Source organism: Thermobia domestica, chromosome 1 (genome assembly GCF_964235325.1).
Source record: "Thermobia domestica chromosome 1, izTheDome1.hap1.1, whole genome shotgun sequence".
Taxonomy (NCBI): Eukaryota; Metazoa; Arthropoda; class Insecta; order Zygentoma; family Lepismatidae; genus Thermobia; species Thermobia domestica.
In genome coordinates, this window is record NC_137454.1 from 138,532,751 (window position 1) to 138,550,592 (window position 17,842).

Here is a 17,842-nt window from a genome sequence, read left to right on the forward strand (position 1 = left end):
AATTTCTTTGGAACGCGTAAGAAAACGTTTCGATTTTTTAAAACTTTTTGTCCTTTTTCAATCACTGTAATGACATCGCACTTAATTGTGACTTTGTCTGGAGCATTCCAAATCATCACTGAGGTAATAGTTCAGGCTTTTTGTAGATCATCAGAATTTATTGGATGGCCGTTTCAAGTAAAGTGAAAATTTGTGTGTTTCGTAATCGTAATTTCCACCTCAGATTATTTCGGTTTAAGAAAACGGAGGAGTAGGGGGAGGTTCATTTTACTATTTCAGAGCGCCTTCTTGATGAAAATAATGAAAAAAAACAGTCAAGAAAACCTTTTATTCTTCATTTAATGAATGTGAACCACAAACATCATCAAATCATTGCACTTTTATTGTTCCCAGTGTTGCTAACTGTGACATCAAAGTTAACGAAACTTCGCTAACTTTAAAAGGCTGCAGTTAATTCATGAAGCATTGGTCGAGAATGATGTTTGGTGTGTTTATTATTCATGGAAAGTTGAACCATCTGACAAAATTTCAGAATTTTAAAAGATGGTGTTTTCGAGAAAATGGCGCCCAAAAATGGCGATTTTTGAAAATTTTACAATTTCTCGAATTTTTTGCGACAAAACGGTTGCACACAGAAGCGATACAAAAATTGTTTCGGAAAGCGGGTAGCTAGGTCTTACCAACCGTGAAAACAGAATTTTAAAATTCAAACCGGAAGTGCTCGAAAAAAATTCGCAAACTTCGACTTTTCAGATAAATTGACGTTCATTTGTTAATTTATGTACAAAAAGATACGCATGCGCAAACCAAACTATAATAAAATATAGTTTATTTATATCCCTAAGTACATACCACAACAAGAATTATAACTCTACCTGTCTCCATAGCCGAATGGTGAGGCTCCGAAGTTGACCATTTTCCATGTCTTCACCAATTCATAAATTGTACTCCCCGTCTTTGATGGCCCATTACTTGGCGGGAAAATTTTTTTCGACAAAACAAAAAAATATGGGTCTCTTAAAAACATGTCTAGTTGCTATAAAAAAAGTTTCAACAATATCTGAGATGGTGATGGTACATGCTCTGCCTGAATTGAAATGGAAGGCACCATATGGTAAAATGAACAGTACACATAGCATATTTTAATATAAATATGTTTATTTCTCTAGAAAGAACAATGCGATTCTTACGAAATTTAGAGGGCTTACTAAGTATAAATCAAGCTAACATACAATATAATTCGTGTGTTTATATACCTAAGGGTACCCGAGCTATGAAAATGGTAAAAATAAAGGGAAATTTCCCGAAAATCCCTCTGTCACGGGAAAACTGAGGGTGATGGAGAAAACTTATTGCAGATTCGAATACTACGTGAAAATTTCTATGAGAATCAGGTATTTTCTTCCGTGTGCTTTTTTTTTTTTTTTTTTTTTTTTTTTCGTCTAGTGTAATCTATGATATGATACAAGGATTTACTGGAGGAAACTATGTTTACTTTGCACATCAAGAAGGCTACTCTGCGCACTTTGAGAGTCTCAACAAATTAAGATCCTACGTATAAGAAATGCAGAGATATAACATGAATATTTGTAAAATTATAACCAGTTCAGCAGTGAATATTAAAGAAAAGGCATGAACTTAAAGCCATAAGTACATGTAGTTATAGAAAAGGCACATCCGACAAAATCAGGATCTTCCGAACCGTCAGTAAAGAAAGAAAAAAAAAAGTGAAGTCTTGAAACTGCTGCGAGAGAAAGCGAAACTCATGAGGGCTGGTGTTTGGCTTCTTGTACTTCCAGATGGAGAGAAATAGATGGACAAAGTAACCTACTACACCTGGGGGTGTAGGTAGGAAATCCAAGTGACATAAAGGGGGAACTTCGACGGCAAGGTCATTAAAAAGTTCCAGAGCACGAATTCCAAACATCCTGGTAGCGTTGGATCATGTCTAATAACGCTGGTAGCGTTCTCCAGCTTCCAGCGCAAAAGATGAAGGATGATGAGGCATTTATTTGAGGTGAGCAAAATAGTAGAGCATCAGCCAATCACAGTGCGGAGTTACAGACGGCTAGTGCGATACAAGCTGAGACAGGATTGGTACAGACTGTACCTGTCGCCAAATGTATGTCAAGATAATAGGCAGCGTTCAGTTGGAGTAACGTTGTAAGTTTGGCAGATCCATAAAGAATGCATCCATAGTCCAACTTTGAGCGGATCAAGGTACGATACAGTCGTCGAAGGACAACATGATCAGCACTCAAGGAACTTGGGACAACACATTCAGAATATTGATTGCTCGTACACAGCGATATTTAGTTCTTGTAGATGGACTGCCCAAGACAGTCAATCATTAAACTGAAGGCCCCCAGAAATCGAATGTTGTCAACAAAAGAAAAAGCACATGTATGGCCCATGGATGATATACGCAGTTACGTAAGCGACAAGAGTGGATAGTCTTGTCGATGGGAAAAGTAAATTCAGTAGTGGTTGACTAACGTGAAAGCCTGTTCAGAATGAGTTGTAATTGTCTAGCAGGAACACCGAGATCCCAACAGCGGCAATAAATCAACAGGTCGTCCACATACAATATTCCATGAACAGGTGCAAGTATCTTTGTCAGCCGTTTATCGCCACAGCAGAGACAATCACACTTAAAATGAAATGAAATGAAATCTTTGAGTTTTACGTCTCACGGTTATGCCGGTTAGGCTAAAGGAGACGGTGATGATGAGTAATGAATGAAATGGTGGAATGAAGAAAGTGGGAGGAAACGGGAGAACCCCGAGAAAACCCACGCACACGGTGTTTGTCCATCACAAAGTTCACTTGGCGGGGGCTGGGATCGAACCCGGGACCCCTAGCACCAGAGGTGAACGCTCTACCACTGAGCCACCGCGGCCCCCACAATCACACTTAAAATACTGCCTTCTGGAATGCTATTTTCTTGGAAAAAGCGGTCCGAGAACGTAGATTCTAATCGGACTCGAAAGCATCGGTCTGCAAGAAACTGGTGCAGAAAGAACCACATACGGCCTTGTACTTCCCAAAGAAGTAGCTGACTCCATAGTGTTAAGTAATGTCATAAGCCTTTAGATGAAAGAAAATGGCAATCAGATGTTGATGATTGCGAAAAGCACTCTGGATTGCACTCTCAAGATCAAGATAATGATGAAGTGGAACGGAAGTTTCAGAAACCTCACTGGAGACTGGAAAGCAAGGAATCAGTTCCAAATACCAAAGTAAGCGTGCATACCAACTGGTTAGAGCAAATGGTCTGCAACTGAGCCTGGACTTAGCCGATTTCTCAGGTTTCAGTACAGGAAAAATATAAGCTTCACACCAGGCAGCAGGAAAGGATCCTTCAATTCTGATATAAATATGTCGGTATACAATATGTTGTTTGCAGTGGAGGGAAGTTTGCGAAACATATTTAACGTATATTGTCTGGGCCAGGTGTATGCTTTACTGACATTGAGAGCAGCATCAGCATCAATCCTCTATTAAAGCCGAAAGTGGTTCAAATTAACTATTTCTGGTTTTCACATTTATCGTTATAAATAGCGAAAAACGTATTTTCTACAATCGATTCAGAGTCTCAAGAGAACATATCACAACCCGCAAAACACTACCAAAACCAGAAAACGGTGCAATTTACTGCTACGTCCGGTTTCAATATTGATTTATATAGAGCGAAAATGGATAACGATATCGAGATGCAGTTTTTGCAATCGATTCAGATTGCTAAGAATAGATTTAATCTTTTCCGTTAACTCTCTGTTGAAACCGGAAGTGGTTCAAATAAATCATTTCTATTTTCAAAATGTATAATCATATAACAAAAATGTTAATGGATAGCGACAAACGGCTTTAGCAATCGATACAGCGTCTCACGTAGGTAAGATTTTTATCAGAGCAAAATCTACAGAAGATATCGAGAAGTGTTTTTTTGCAATTGGTTCAGCCTCGCAAGAATAGGTTCTACCTCCTCACTTAACCCTCTATTCAAACTGGAAGTGGTTGAAATAAACCATTTTTAGTTTCAACACTTATCGCCATAGAACAAAAAAAAAAAAAAAAAAAAGTAAAAAATAGCCTTTTTTTTATCAGAGATAAAAGCTTGTCCAATTATATATATTTTGGTGTATATTTTTGTACATTTTGTTTTGAAATTTTGTAATCTCGTTTGATGTTCTTTTGAGATTTATTATTGAATGTTAGGTTTTATTATCTATGGTTCTAGGACGAAGGAAGTTGAGTGTATAGTTTTTTCAAAGATAAATTGAATAAAAGGAATTAAACAACAATGATGAACACTATTTAGAAATCGGATATTGTTCTCACTCTAATAACAGGTAAAATTAGAACTACAAGGAATACATTAAATATTGCTCAACTTACTAAAATTTCAAGTGTTGATATTCTGGTGTTTCGAGTACTGTATCATAAATAAGGATATACTCCCATACATTTGTTCTTTGTTCCTGAACAACTTCTTTACGTACAACCGAAACCCATATATGTAATATTTTTCAACGATACCAACGAGACTTACTATTATGCTGAAGGTTTAAATTCCATAATAGCAAGCATACCAAATCCACTTGTTTTAATGGATGTTACTTTCATGTCGATCGTAACTTGTTATGAGGACTAACCTGTAATGATATCGCTATCGACAAGATATGACACTGGAATATGTACATGAATATGGATCTGCAAATGAACAATATAATATGAACTATGGATTAACGACCAAATGTATATTTAATGTGAATATGAATAAGAAAGAAATATTCAAATGAATTCTAAAGTAAAATATGATTTATGATTAAAAATGAAACAGAGATATTATCGCTAACTGATTTAATGTTCATGTGAACATAAATGTACATCGTTTATTTACCATACAGTAAAACCTGCCTTCAACGGACCCTTTATTAAACGGAAAACTGTCTTAAACGGAAATATTTCAGATCCCACGAAGTTTGGAGTAAAAAACGTGTAAAAGTCCCTTAACCCTTAGATGCATTTCGGGGGTCAAATTGACCCCTCAGGTGTTCTTTTTGTATTTTAAGTGTAGGATTTTTTTAAAATCTCACTGGTTCTTTCTGACATCTTGCAGTAGGTTCTTCTGTATTATTATTTTATATTTATTTAATAATTTTATTTATAATAACGGTGTAGGAATGTAGTTATTACATGTACTATGTATTTTCATTTGGAGTGTTAATTTGACCATTTCTTCAATTTTGTTCCTTTTTTGTGGAATTTTGTATGACAGTTACTACACCGTCTTTTATAAGCACAAGCAGAAGAAGAAAGTAAAAGAAACAGAGGAAGAAGAAGAAGTGTAAGAAAAAGGCTTGATGATTCTCTAATTGCTGGAAGATTTTTACTACGTCAGATAACTGATGTCTACGGACTGCGTCTAGTCTGACAGTTTATTGTTATGTGGTCAAAACAGTCTGGTGAAAGATGAGTGGTCTCACAAATGATGAAATTTTGCAGGAACTTATTTTAGAGGAAGAGGAATAACATTGTATGCGCATACGGGAATGACAAGTTTGAAACCCTTGTACACAAAAGATAAAGAGTTCACCTATTGTATAAGTTTTGCAATGTATATCAAAGTTCGCCAAAATAGCAATTTGTTATGAAAAATTGATAATAAAATTACATTTCTTGAAAGTATAAGCGAGATTTAGAGTTTATGACATTTATGTACAATACTCACTTATTAATAATACAAAAATGGAGCTCTTGTACCTAAATGGGAAATCATTAAGGAAATATTGCGTGAAGATATTGATTATGGTCCTAGCAGTACGTTTCAAACAAGAATTACAAAACAATGTTCGAAGAAACAAGAAAAAAAGGCAAGGAGTCAAAATGACCCCCCAAATGTAATAAGTAGAAAAAGTCCCAAATGAATCTAAAGGTTAATTAAGCGGAAACTGTGTTATGAGTTCGGACTACAGCGTTCAGAAAATTTTTAGACATCCTGTGAGAGGACAAACATATACAATATACTGTCTGCGACAAATAAATTCTTTGTTCTTTTGTTAAATATTTGTGAGCAGTGTTTAAGGAACAGTGTTTAAAGGAAATGTAGCAATTTGCCTTACGGAAAAATAGCTGATTTACTTAGTGTAATATCTCGGGGTAAAGTGTGTGCAGAAAGTCGAGCAGCCAAGCACCAATATATACAGAAAATCCTGCTTGACTATTGGAAAAAATAAAGAAAACGTGTGTATAGCATATTTTGTTTTCATTTTAATTTTTTGTGTATTAATTCGCAGAAGAAAGAAGTACTGTAATTGAACAAGGTGCGTGCAGCAATACATTTTCTATTTTATTTTATTTTTTTATTATTTTATAAAGAAAAGGTCTGCCTTTATTAAGTGAAACCTGACTTTAACGGAAAGTTTTGCGAGTCCTGCTCGACTCCGCTCAAGACAGGTGTAAAGACTGCATCTAAGAAGGTTGCAAGTCTACGGAATTTGATCTTCTCGGCCTTTCCAGCTGAGTTTCTCCATGCACTCCCGACAGTGAAGATTTTTTTACAGGGTGGCCAGTCTTATATCTAGATTTCCTTCTAGAAATCACAAATTAAGGAAACAAGAAAGAAGCAAATAAACGAAATGGTTAGAATAGAATGATATTATTATTATTATTATTATTAATATAGTAGAGGTAAAAAATACTTTCAACCAAAACTAGAAACTAAATCCATTACGTGAAGTAGCTTAATCCTTAATAGATTACGCTCTTCATCTCTTCGATTTCTATACTTATTTTCAAACTGGATAAGCTAATTTTGTTGAAATAAACGCAAGCACTGCTTAAAGCCCTTTTTGTCTAAAGTTGGAGATAACCTTTTTTGAAATTATCTTTGTCGTTAGCCGAATTCACTTTCTTAAACAAAATTTGTTGATGTAATCTTATTATAAAAAGGAAGTGTCTTAGTCTGTAACGGTAATTCCTAATAGTTCAGTGGTACTCAATCGCTAATAGATGTCGCTACTATCAGCGGCGCAAATCTGTCTTCTACATTGGGAAGGACGGATAAGATAAGACTGTTCCCATATTTTTTTTTTTTTTTTTTTTTTTTTTTTTTTTTTTTTTTTTTTTTTAAGCGATGTTCAAAATATTTACGAAGTTGAAAAACAATGCCGTGGAGGATCAGAGTTGTCTTCAACATCGGGAGGCGGGCAGATTTGAGGTTTATTCTGTGAGGACATCAATTTCATCTCACTTTCCTTTGCGGTAATCGGACACAAATCATCACATTTTATCCCAAAAAAGGACATTTCAAATCAGATTATTGGGGGGACAATTCCCTCAGTTCCAAGATTGGAGAAGACATGTCCTCCCCATTCCCCCGGGATTTGCGCCAGGGCTACTATGTAGACAATTTGCAGATTTAGAATTATTTTGGCGATCTAATTGCAACTTAAAAACTTATTTTTTTTTTCAATTTAATTGAAAAGAAACACTAAACATCAATAAACAAACAAAATGTTGTTAAGAAGTTTTCTCTATGCTATGTAGTCTGTCAAAATACTTTAACCCCTTGAACTGAAATGATGAGTCTGGCTCGTCATGACCTCCCGGTGCCAAATCGCACAATGACGAGCTACACTCGTCATACAATTTGAACTATTGTAGCATCACGTAGGGTTACTATATTGATGTTTTGAAAGTTATATAATGATAAACAATCTATAATACACTTTTATAACTTATACTTCAATTATCAGAATTCAGAAAATAAATCGTAATGGAAGGAGTAAATCAATATCAGTTTTAACTTCTCGCTGTGATTTAGCTACTAAATGAGTAACTCGTGACCCCGTGCAGCGTAGTCGCTAATGCTCTTGCCTTTGGTGCGAACAGTCCCCCATTCGATTCCGGATGATGACACTCGGCCAGTCATCCTGAGTGAGGTTTCTCCTGAGTTTTTCTCATTGACACCAAGTTCATGTTGGGACATACACATCCCACACGCTATTTCCCTTCCCTTCATCGGATTGTGTGTTCGCCGAAGGACGTCATCCTTCATAGGTGACGGACTTAAGGGTATAAATATCAATACGACCCAGAAATATGTATAAATAAAATAAATAAACAACAAATGAGTAATTCACTTGTGATAGTTTTTAAATAATAGTACATTTATTTTCGAAAAATATTTTTTCAGATAGATTAACATTTTTATTTATTATTTACTACTACAATACAGTTAAGTAGTTATTCACACTGCAAGCAATTAATAAAACACAAGAAACTGTCAGTTAGGGTCTTATATCAAGATACTAATCTCAGTATTCAATTGGGGCCGCGGTGGCTCAGTGGTAGAGCGTTCACCTCTGATGCTTGGGGTCCCGGGTTCGATCCCAGCCCCCGCCAAGTGAACTTTGTGGTGGACGAACACCGTGTGCGTGAGTTTCCTCGGGGTTCTCCCGTTTCCTCCTACTTTCTTCATTCCACCATTTCATTCATTACTCATCATCACCGTCTCCTTTAGCCTCACCGGCATAACCGTCGGATGTAAAATTCAAAGATTTCATTTCATTTTTCAGTATTCACTTGTTTTTTCATCACATTTATCTAGAACTTTTCTCACGTCTTCTCTAGTTTTACTGTGAATACTTGGTTTCTTTCCTACGAACTGAAGCCATTATTTAAGTGGGTGTTTCACCCATTATTTAAGTGGGCGAAACAGAATATAAGTTGATTTATCTATCTTATTCAGAATTAACTTACAAAACAAACAGGACTTTCAAGAAATACTGCCCTTCTTTAAAAAATAGCGAAAAAACTGACTTGGCGGAAATCAGTGAACACTTCGAACATTGCACTAAGTTTGAAAATTGCTATCTACTAAGACGAACCCACGACTAGGTAAATATATTTCTGGAAATGGAAGGACTTCGGGAAAAACCAGACAACGGATGCGGTGTCTATTCCCAGCATGAAGGATATTTTTTTTTTTAGTAATTTTTGTCGTTTCCATACAAAATACCCTACGATACAGAACAACGGGAACTTGTTTGTTTCATTGGACCGAGGTCTTATTTTTCTGTTTCGTATCAGATAAATGCTGAGACTAATACCTTAAACGCTGGAGACGCTTTCTTTCCATGTTATGGCATAAAATGTAAGCAAGTATTTGCATTTGAGGTGCAAGATGCTAACAATCAAAACATAATATGAGGTCTAGTCCAGTGGTATTTTCACGTTATTACATGCGAATTCTCTTAATTTTCTAAACATCACCTTACACATAATAATAATAATTTGTTAATGGTAATAAGTCGATAATGAACGCTAGCCCCGACAACTGTACCAGTGGTTGTGCATGGTGAACTGACTTACAAGATTATTTTCTGACGAGATGGAGATATGGAGACTGTAAAAAGAATTATATCAATAAATTTTAATTATTATTTAAACAATTTCTTGAGATTCTCCCTTAGATCTTGTAATTAAACTATAGCGAAAAGAATAACACTTTACTCTCAAATACAATAAGTTGTCAAACGATTTTTCTTTTTTTTTTTTTTCATTTTCTACTTTGAATGACCATACTGATAGAATACCGCTGTTCCTTAACTGCTGGGTAGTCTGTGTTAGGTGCCAGTGAAGCTTGATTTACTAAATCCCCGCCTCCCAGAAAATGGTCAGACGGTAACATTTCTTTTGATTTCCACATAAACATGGCATTCGCTGTATCCCTGACAACTCTGCCAAAATGTGCGTCTTTGAAGAGTCATAAATGATTTTGACAGTTTAGAGAGGGTGACGACTACACCCTCCGTTCCCCACTTCTTCACCCCGAACTTGTTTTCTTCTCTGCAGCGGATAGTATATATAAATGCACCTCAAACAGTTCTCAAAACTTATTATCTTGATATGACTATGTATGTTCTTGCTTTTAATTTTTCTTCTTGTTTTATTGGTGCCTAATGAACCTGAGTATACGTTTGTGAGATACTCTCTTCTAATGTTCAAATTAGGCCTAGTTTATTAGAGTTACAATACAGATTAATATACCCATGTATATCAGCTAAATTTCATTGCGCAACATAGTGTATTTCCATGTAAACGATACTGCTTTTGCATTCCTTATCTGTCCTAAATTGTAACACAACTTCTTGATGTGATAAGGAGTGGATGCATTAATGAAAGATAGTTTTCTACAGATTTTCAAAGAAATGCATGAAACTCCAAGCACGTACTGAGTTTAAGGTCTCATTCCGTATGGTATTAAACGGTACATCATTATAAGTGATTGTTACTATCATTCTGCCTCTTGCCAAATCCTTGGACTAATAAGTATTTTATTTTATTATTTATTTTTATTTTTAGATTCAAGTCTACAGAAAATCAACTGCAACAAGTATTAATAAAAGACTTCCATACTACAAACCTTAAAGGCACAATACTTTTCTATTAAAGTCTTCACAAGATCAGTTGAAGTTACATGTTGAACTTCGAATCCAGCCGCTTGGCCACTAAATGTGCTCTCAATAGTCACCGTGATATCCATCTTTGAGTCTCCTTCCCCACCAGCCTGAAAGAAAGTACTGATTAATGTAAAATAACTGAACAGGTGTTCGCAAGAAATTTTCTATTTTAAAATAATATTAAATTTTATTTTTTTAAAAAAAAAAACCTTTATTATGGTTGATACGTTTATTATTAATTTATTTATTTTTAATCGTTCATACACCTATGATGTACATAAATAATAGTAGTACCGGTACTCAATATTTTAAAGGGAAAAAAGCAAACTGTTTCGACGGTAACTTTATAAAATAAACATCAACATTTTACATAGTCAGGGAAATTGAATTTATTATAAATACAAAACCCTTACTTCTACATCATTTAAATTTAAAATTCGCAGTAATTTGTTCATTGCCGATAAAGGAAATGAAATGAAATCTTTGAGTTGAGTTGATTTTGAGTTTAACGTCCCGTTCAGCAGCGAGGCTATATGAGACGTGGACCTACTGATTAACGTGGAATCCGAACCACATGAGCTCCCTCCGGGAATCGAACCCGGGCCTCCCACGCCAAAGGCGCGTACGCTAACCGCTTAGCCACGGAGGAGCTCCATGAAATCTTTGAGTTTTACGTCCCACAGTTATGCCGGCTAGGCTAAAGGAGACGGTGATGAGTAATGAGTGAAATGGTAGAAGAAAGTGGGAGGAAACGGGAGAACACCGAGGAAACCCACGCACACGGTGTTTGTCCACCACAAAGTTCACTTGACGGGAGCAGGGTTTGAACCCGAGACCCCATGCACCAGAAGTGAACGCTCTACCACTGAGCCACCGCGGCCCCTATTCCCGATAAAGGGTACATATTGATTATCTAGTTGATATTACTGCATTTTTATTTGGAAAATATGGAAGCTTATTCAGTGACTTCGGAAAACAAGAGAAATTGCCCTTCTTCATACGATATTCCAGATAGGAACGAATATTCGTAACATGTAAATGGGACGGTAACGTTCAGTAAAGGGATATTGTCCTTTACCTGTCCCTGCACACAACTGTAATAATCATCTAGCCATTAAAAGGACTATGGTATATCATGAACACCTTTCTTTGTGATGCAGTATGACAGACACGGCCTGCATTCTTGGCTATGGCTATTTTCAACGTGCTTTTCAGAAAAACAAAATTATCCTCCCTACTCGTTGCTAAATGCTCTAAGGCAGTGGCTTTTAACCGCCGTTTTACTGACCGGTGCCGGTCAGCGAAATTATTTTCCCAGTCCTTGATAATGACCGGTCAGTTTTGGACTACTCATCAATGGTTGTCTCTTCAATGGAACTCTGTTGTAACTCTGAACTCCATATTCAAAAATAAATCATAATTACTTCAGTTACCTATGAGTGAAGAATATCCGCTTTGAGCAAAAAGTTTTGAGATTTCTGGTGACTTTTTCAAGAAAATATTTTATGTGACTATGCTGCCGTCGGTGCAACTGGCAACAACCGACTGGACTTTGATGTCACTCTACATCTTGCAGTTTCAACATTGGATTCACAAATAGACACTCTCGCACTGAGTGTACATGACATGTCAGAGAAAACAGATTAAATGCCGTAGTTGTGTGATTGTAAGATTTCGAACCAAAAACTAAAACCCAGATGTATGTCCAAGTGACATCAGTTGGGGAGGACAAATGCTTCCTCCTCCTATGAGTTTAGAAAGTCGATATATTTTAATCAATTGTATAGCAATATACTAATAAAAAAACGTGAAACTCTTATGTCAGTAAAGAATCTTGTATCACTTCCACCAATATCTGAAATGAAACCACTGTTTCGGCCACTTATGCCGTGGCCTTGTTCACCAGATCAAGTCACATATTAAGGTCGAATTACTATAAATATATTCTCCAGTTTTAGTCCAAGTGTTCAAATTTGGAATGAAACCTTTAGTTAAACTGGTTGTTTATATATATGTATGGCAAAACTCACATACCATTCTTATGCATATACTAACTATGTGAATATTCTGTAGACATTAATAATATGAGGGCCTCTCTAAGTATGGATAAAGCAGTGAGACAGAGAATCTATCATCTTCAACTGACTTTGTGTTAAAAGAGTAACACCAAACCATTCCTGTTTCCATATGGCAATTTAAAAAATGAAGCGTTTCATTTGAAATTAGGAGAAAAAGGAATTCAGTTGATTACTGTTACTGTGTATAGAACTACGAAGCATTTTGAACTTCAAAACAAACTGAACAAAATATCAGAGGAGGGCTTTGCAGAAAGAGCAGTTTTCTTTAGCCCAACTAGTAAATTTTGTGTACCGTATTTTAGAAAACCTAATGTACTACTGACAGATCTAAAGAAAAAGAGAAGTAGAGCCTAAGAGAGAGATTCATATGTCTACAGGACTCTCATGTCGTTAGTATAAACATACCTGTTCAAGAACCGCGGTGGTTCAATGGTAAAGCGCTCACTTCTGGCGCGTGCGGTCAGAGGTTCGATTCCAGATCCTGCTAAGTAGGTTTTATGGTGGGAAAATAGCGTGTGCGTGGGTTCTTCAGTTTCCTCCTACTTTCGTCATTCCACCATTATCATCAATCTCATCATCTGTGTTTCCCTGAGCCTCGATGCACAACTGTAGAATGTTAAACTTTAAAAAAATGTTAAATAGTTCTGTCAGTTTTTTTTTTTTTTTTTTTTTTTCTCCCTATACACACAACCAACTTAATACGATTTATCATTCAACTCTGAACTCTTGCGTTAAAAGTCCAAAATGTGTTTATAAAGTGACTCGATATTAATATCAGTGACTTGATCTGGTGAACACGCCCACAGCATAAGAGGCCGAAACTGTACACGAAATTTTTTTAGACCCATCAACTGAATTAGCGTTTTCACTATCCTTTTAGTAATCAAATATATTGTCTTCTCTTCTATCACGAAGTACTGCTGATGAGTGCAGTAACTCTTTGCCGAAACGTACATAGTTAAATAAATAGAAGGGAATTTCTGGTTCAGACAATTTACATATGTATTTAATATGCATACTATTGAATGAAGTTAAAATTTTAGTTGTATTTTATTCACCTGGAATTCAGTGTGCGCTGACACCTTTGTAGATTTCTAAAAATTGCTAAATTGAACACTAGCCTAACGTAGTTATAGGAAGAATATCAAGAATTTAAGTTGAAAATTACCAATATACGTTTGTGATAACGTACAATTAGCTGGCTGCAAGAGTAGAAAGACTTTTGTGTTGGATTCTACAACTAACTACGAAAAGAATCACAACTACCAGAAATTCATACCATATCCACTCAAGAAAGGACAAGAAATTATTATCAGTGATAAGCTTTTAATTGTGCATGTTATTCGATCAAGAAGCCGAGATCGTTGCACTTTTGAACCACCTGAATGACTGAATTACAGTTATCAGAACTTTCATCCTACTTTTACTGTAGGATGGACAACTAATATCATTGATTAGACTATAAACTAAGAAGCCTGGAACGTTACAGTTTCGACCGCGCTGAAGGCACATAGGCTAACCATATAGGGACAAGGGAATTCTACAACTACTTCGTGACACAAGTACAACTGTATATTTGAGTTATCCTCCCTACATTTATTCACTGTAGCGGACAATCATTCGTCACTCAGCCCTTAAAACTGCTGCATTACAGAACGAAAAATATTTGCCAAATGTTCCTAATTCTATCAAAATTTTCATAAATATAGTTAGATATAAAAACTAAACGCATAAGAATTTACACAATAGCTATATCAATATAAATTAACTTGATATATATTTATATAGTATAGTTCATGTAGTTTCTTAAAATCCTAGATACAGATTACATGTTATGCTAGCAAAATGAAAAGAAAGTGTCCTAGTTTACCACAAGCTAATCTCCATATTACTGTACAGCTGAAAACATAAAAAAGAGCATAAAACTTGATTACGGTGTAAAATTTGACTCTTATTTGCATAGTACTTCTTATTTTCAGTATATATGTTGAGTGAAATAAAACATTAGTAAACATTTTGTAAATACTTGATACTTATATGTATTTGTCCGTGATAAATTGTACAATAACAAACACAATGTTTAATATCGTTTATTTTCTACTGGAGGATATCTTACAAATATGATCATTACGGATTAGAATAGTAATTACCTAATTATATTCCAAGAAGCAGTAAACCGCTTTCTAATATTTCTAATGCGTTAGCGAGTATCCTTTTACGAGCATCAAAGAGGCTTGCTTAATCCATGTTCAAAAAGTTCTTCATGCACGCGAAAAAAACTTATTTCTGTTCATATGTGATATAAATACTGTGCCAGTGCGCATATTATCAATCATATTATTAATCTTTATTCAGTATTTATTTATTGCTTTAATTTCACTTAAGCGTAGGTTTGGCCATTTTATTTCAGACGCTCATCCCATCCAAACCATTTTCTTACCAGTCACCCTCCACAATGCTTAAAAAAACACCCCAACTCCCCTAATCGTTTTCCTAACTTTCTGTCCTTTTTCACTTTCTTGTGCTTCATCCACTGACCACCCGATAATGTTTCAAGTCGCCACCAACGAAGTTTCCTGTTTGTTTCTGTTTTCTGTCCAGTTTAAAAATGTTAGTTTTCCCAACCAACAGGAAACGAGGATGGGCTTGCATTTGAAAATTTGTAAATGTTTCTGAAAAACGAAAAGAGTGAACGGAGATAACAGAATGAAGAGGGACGCCAAACGATTAGTACAAAAAAGGAATGCGTCCATTTTCATTATTTTAAAGACAATTTATTAGTTTCATTAATAAAACGAGGAGTATAGTGTGTGAGTACTATACGACCAGTGACAGTGATTAGAAAGACAATGATAAAGTAATTAGTAATATAAACGTCTCATCAACAGAATCTGCATACGAATTTCAACATTGTGAATGTGAGTGATAGACTGTGCTGAAGTAATTAGTGACATAATCGCCTCAGCGGCAGGATCTGGACATGAACATGAATGCATTGTGAAGTTTTCTGAGTTGAGCTAAAGGTGAGTGATTTGTGCATTGAATGGACTATTTGGTGAAAATACTTGAGACTCATCGAGAGACCATGCGGGGAGGGCCGGTAAGATCAAACATACGTAAACTGTAATAACCTTTCATAATAGAACGGCCAAAGACTGTTAAGGGAATGTGACAACTATCAAAATAAAATAATAACAATTGGACTATTCCACTAATAAAAGAAATTTACGTTAAAGAAAATAATAACTTTGCAAATCTTGTTATCCACGTAATAGCTCACGTTTGTTCCTATTGATATATAAAATTTTAGCCGGGAAAATTTCTTATCTGTAATGTTTTCTTTCGCATATGATTTTTTTTTATATAAAATGGTGACATGAATTTTTTCGAATTTCAGTTTTACTTTATTTTGCCCAGTCACAATACATAGGGCAGATTATTTAAACCAAAAAAAAACTTGGTTTCTTGTTTTTTTTCAATAAAAATCATTGTTTTTGCCAACCCTGCTTACTAATAGATTCTATAGGGTGCATGTAGGCTGGATCGGGTGGAAGGTAAATGTTTCATTTTAACCCATATATGCCCTTATCTTTTTTATTTTGTATTTTATTTTAGAAAATAGATAGTTTTCGACCTATTCTTGGTGAATTTAGTGTCATTTCTTTTTGCTGCTCTCCCATTGGCTAATTATGATACTGGGTCGAAATCGACCCGGAGGGCTTAAAGTGGTTAATATAATCAACATTTCGACCTGCATTACCTGATAGATTTTCAAGGCTCTACATGGAAGAATAGCATGCTACAGCAGTCGTACTTTAATACTGATAATTCTTGATTGTTTTCCACCCTTTTGTAACTAATTTAGAACATTTAACCCTTACGGAAATGTAACATTGTTATTCTACTACATAGCTATAATATTTATATTTGGCTTGCAGTTCCATGCAAAAAAAAAAAAAAAAAAAAAAAAAAAAACCTACTTGAAGAAAAATTTTATAACTTGCTAAGCAAACTCTTCATAAAGATTGTTATTTGACATCCAAGTGTACTATACAGGGCCAACCAGTTATACGTTACCAAAATTACAATTCTGCTATTATTTAGCTCTTATGTTACATAAAGCCTGTTTCCCTTGTGGTATTTCCACTCTCAACTGGAAGTGATGCAAACTGGTGGCATGAAGCAATAATTTCATTAAAAACAAAGAAAGAAAGAAAGAAAGAAATTATGTGATTGTTCAGTTAACATTTAGTCAGTGTTGTAACAACCTATAAATAGAATTCAAGTATTTTACGTACACCCACGAAAGGATCAACAGAGGGATTCATTTCAAATTATAAATGGGTATGAAAGCTTGTACTGTGGCGTGTAACATACATAATATTTCGACACTTGTTCTGAAGACGTTCATCCGTCCTATCGCGAAGTGTTACAATTTTATTAAAATATCCGAAAAACATCAGCTATCTTAATTGAGCTATTCTTCCGCAGATGACGGCTCCATATTAGACTCTCATGAACTAGTTAATGATGTTATATTACTATTCATGTTTTGTTATTTTAATATACCTTTCCTAGAGTTAATCCTCTTTAGTTTGTCATTCATTCTTAACTGTTAATCACAAACATTTTCTTTTCTTATTTTCATGTTTTTCTTCCTCTTCACTAAACATACGTATTCATCTGTACGTACTGCACAAAATTAGTATCTTCCAATTGCTGAGTGTTCGCAACTACGTACTGATCAGAAACAAAAAAAATAATGAAACCTTACCTTCTCACATTTCCAACTAGCACTATAAACACCCTACTATAGTATTATCCAAATGAACTTTAAGAGGCAAGGATTGGGGACAGAGTAGAATATCAAATACATGTTCATGTGAGACTAAAAATTACAACACGCATACGAAAATATTTCTTTCCCGTACTAGACCGCCACTCAAGGCAATACTTATATCACGAAATACGAAATTCTTTTAACAGAAAAGACACTCTTACAACTTTTTTTTTCTTTTTTTAAGGGAGGAGTTGCATTAATGGATGTAGACTGTACATATGGCATAAAACTGCAGTGCACAGAACACGATTTAATTTCAAACCACAAACCAACTTGTGGTAGGTGGCCACTAAAAAGCACAAATGCTATCAAACAGAGTCAGGATAGGAGCAGAGCACGGAAACCCGAGTGGGAGCGAGGGGTCTATCCGTAGAGAGCAGGCGCATCAGCGACGGTGGGTGCACTCATAAACAAGGATAGTGGAAAAACACATGCCTTGTGTGTAGCTCAACTTT

General features: G+C 35.4%; 1 protein-coding gene across 3 annotated transcripts in view; it reads right to left on the reverse strand.

Annotated features, from left to right (window-relative positions):
- LOC145689537 (ectonucleoside triphosphate diphosphohydrolase 1-like) overlaps positions 1 to 17,842 on the reverse strand; it is a 367,616-nt gene that overhangs the window by 347,553 nt on the left and 2,221 nt on the right. For 2 of the 3 annotated variants that reach the window (XM_081763715.1, XM_081763726.1), the window contains exon 2: positions 10,433 to 10,576. In XM_081763715.1, the coding sequence (XP_081619841.1) occupies positions 10,433 to 10,552 (120 nt within the window). In that variant the 5' untranslated portion in view covers positions 10,553 to 10,576. Of the gene's footprint in view, positions 1 to 10,432; positions 10,577 to 14,417; positions 14,447 to 17,842 lie in introns of all 3 variants that reach the window. The other variant, XM_081763720.1, reaches the window with a different exon arrangement.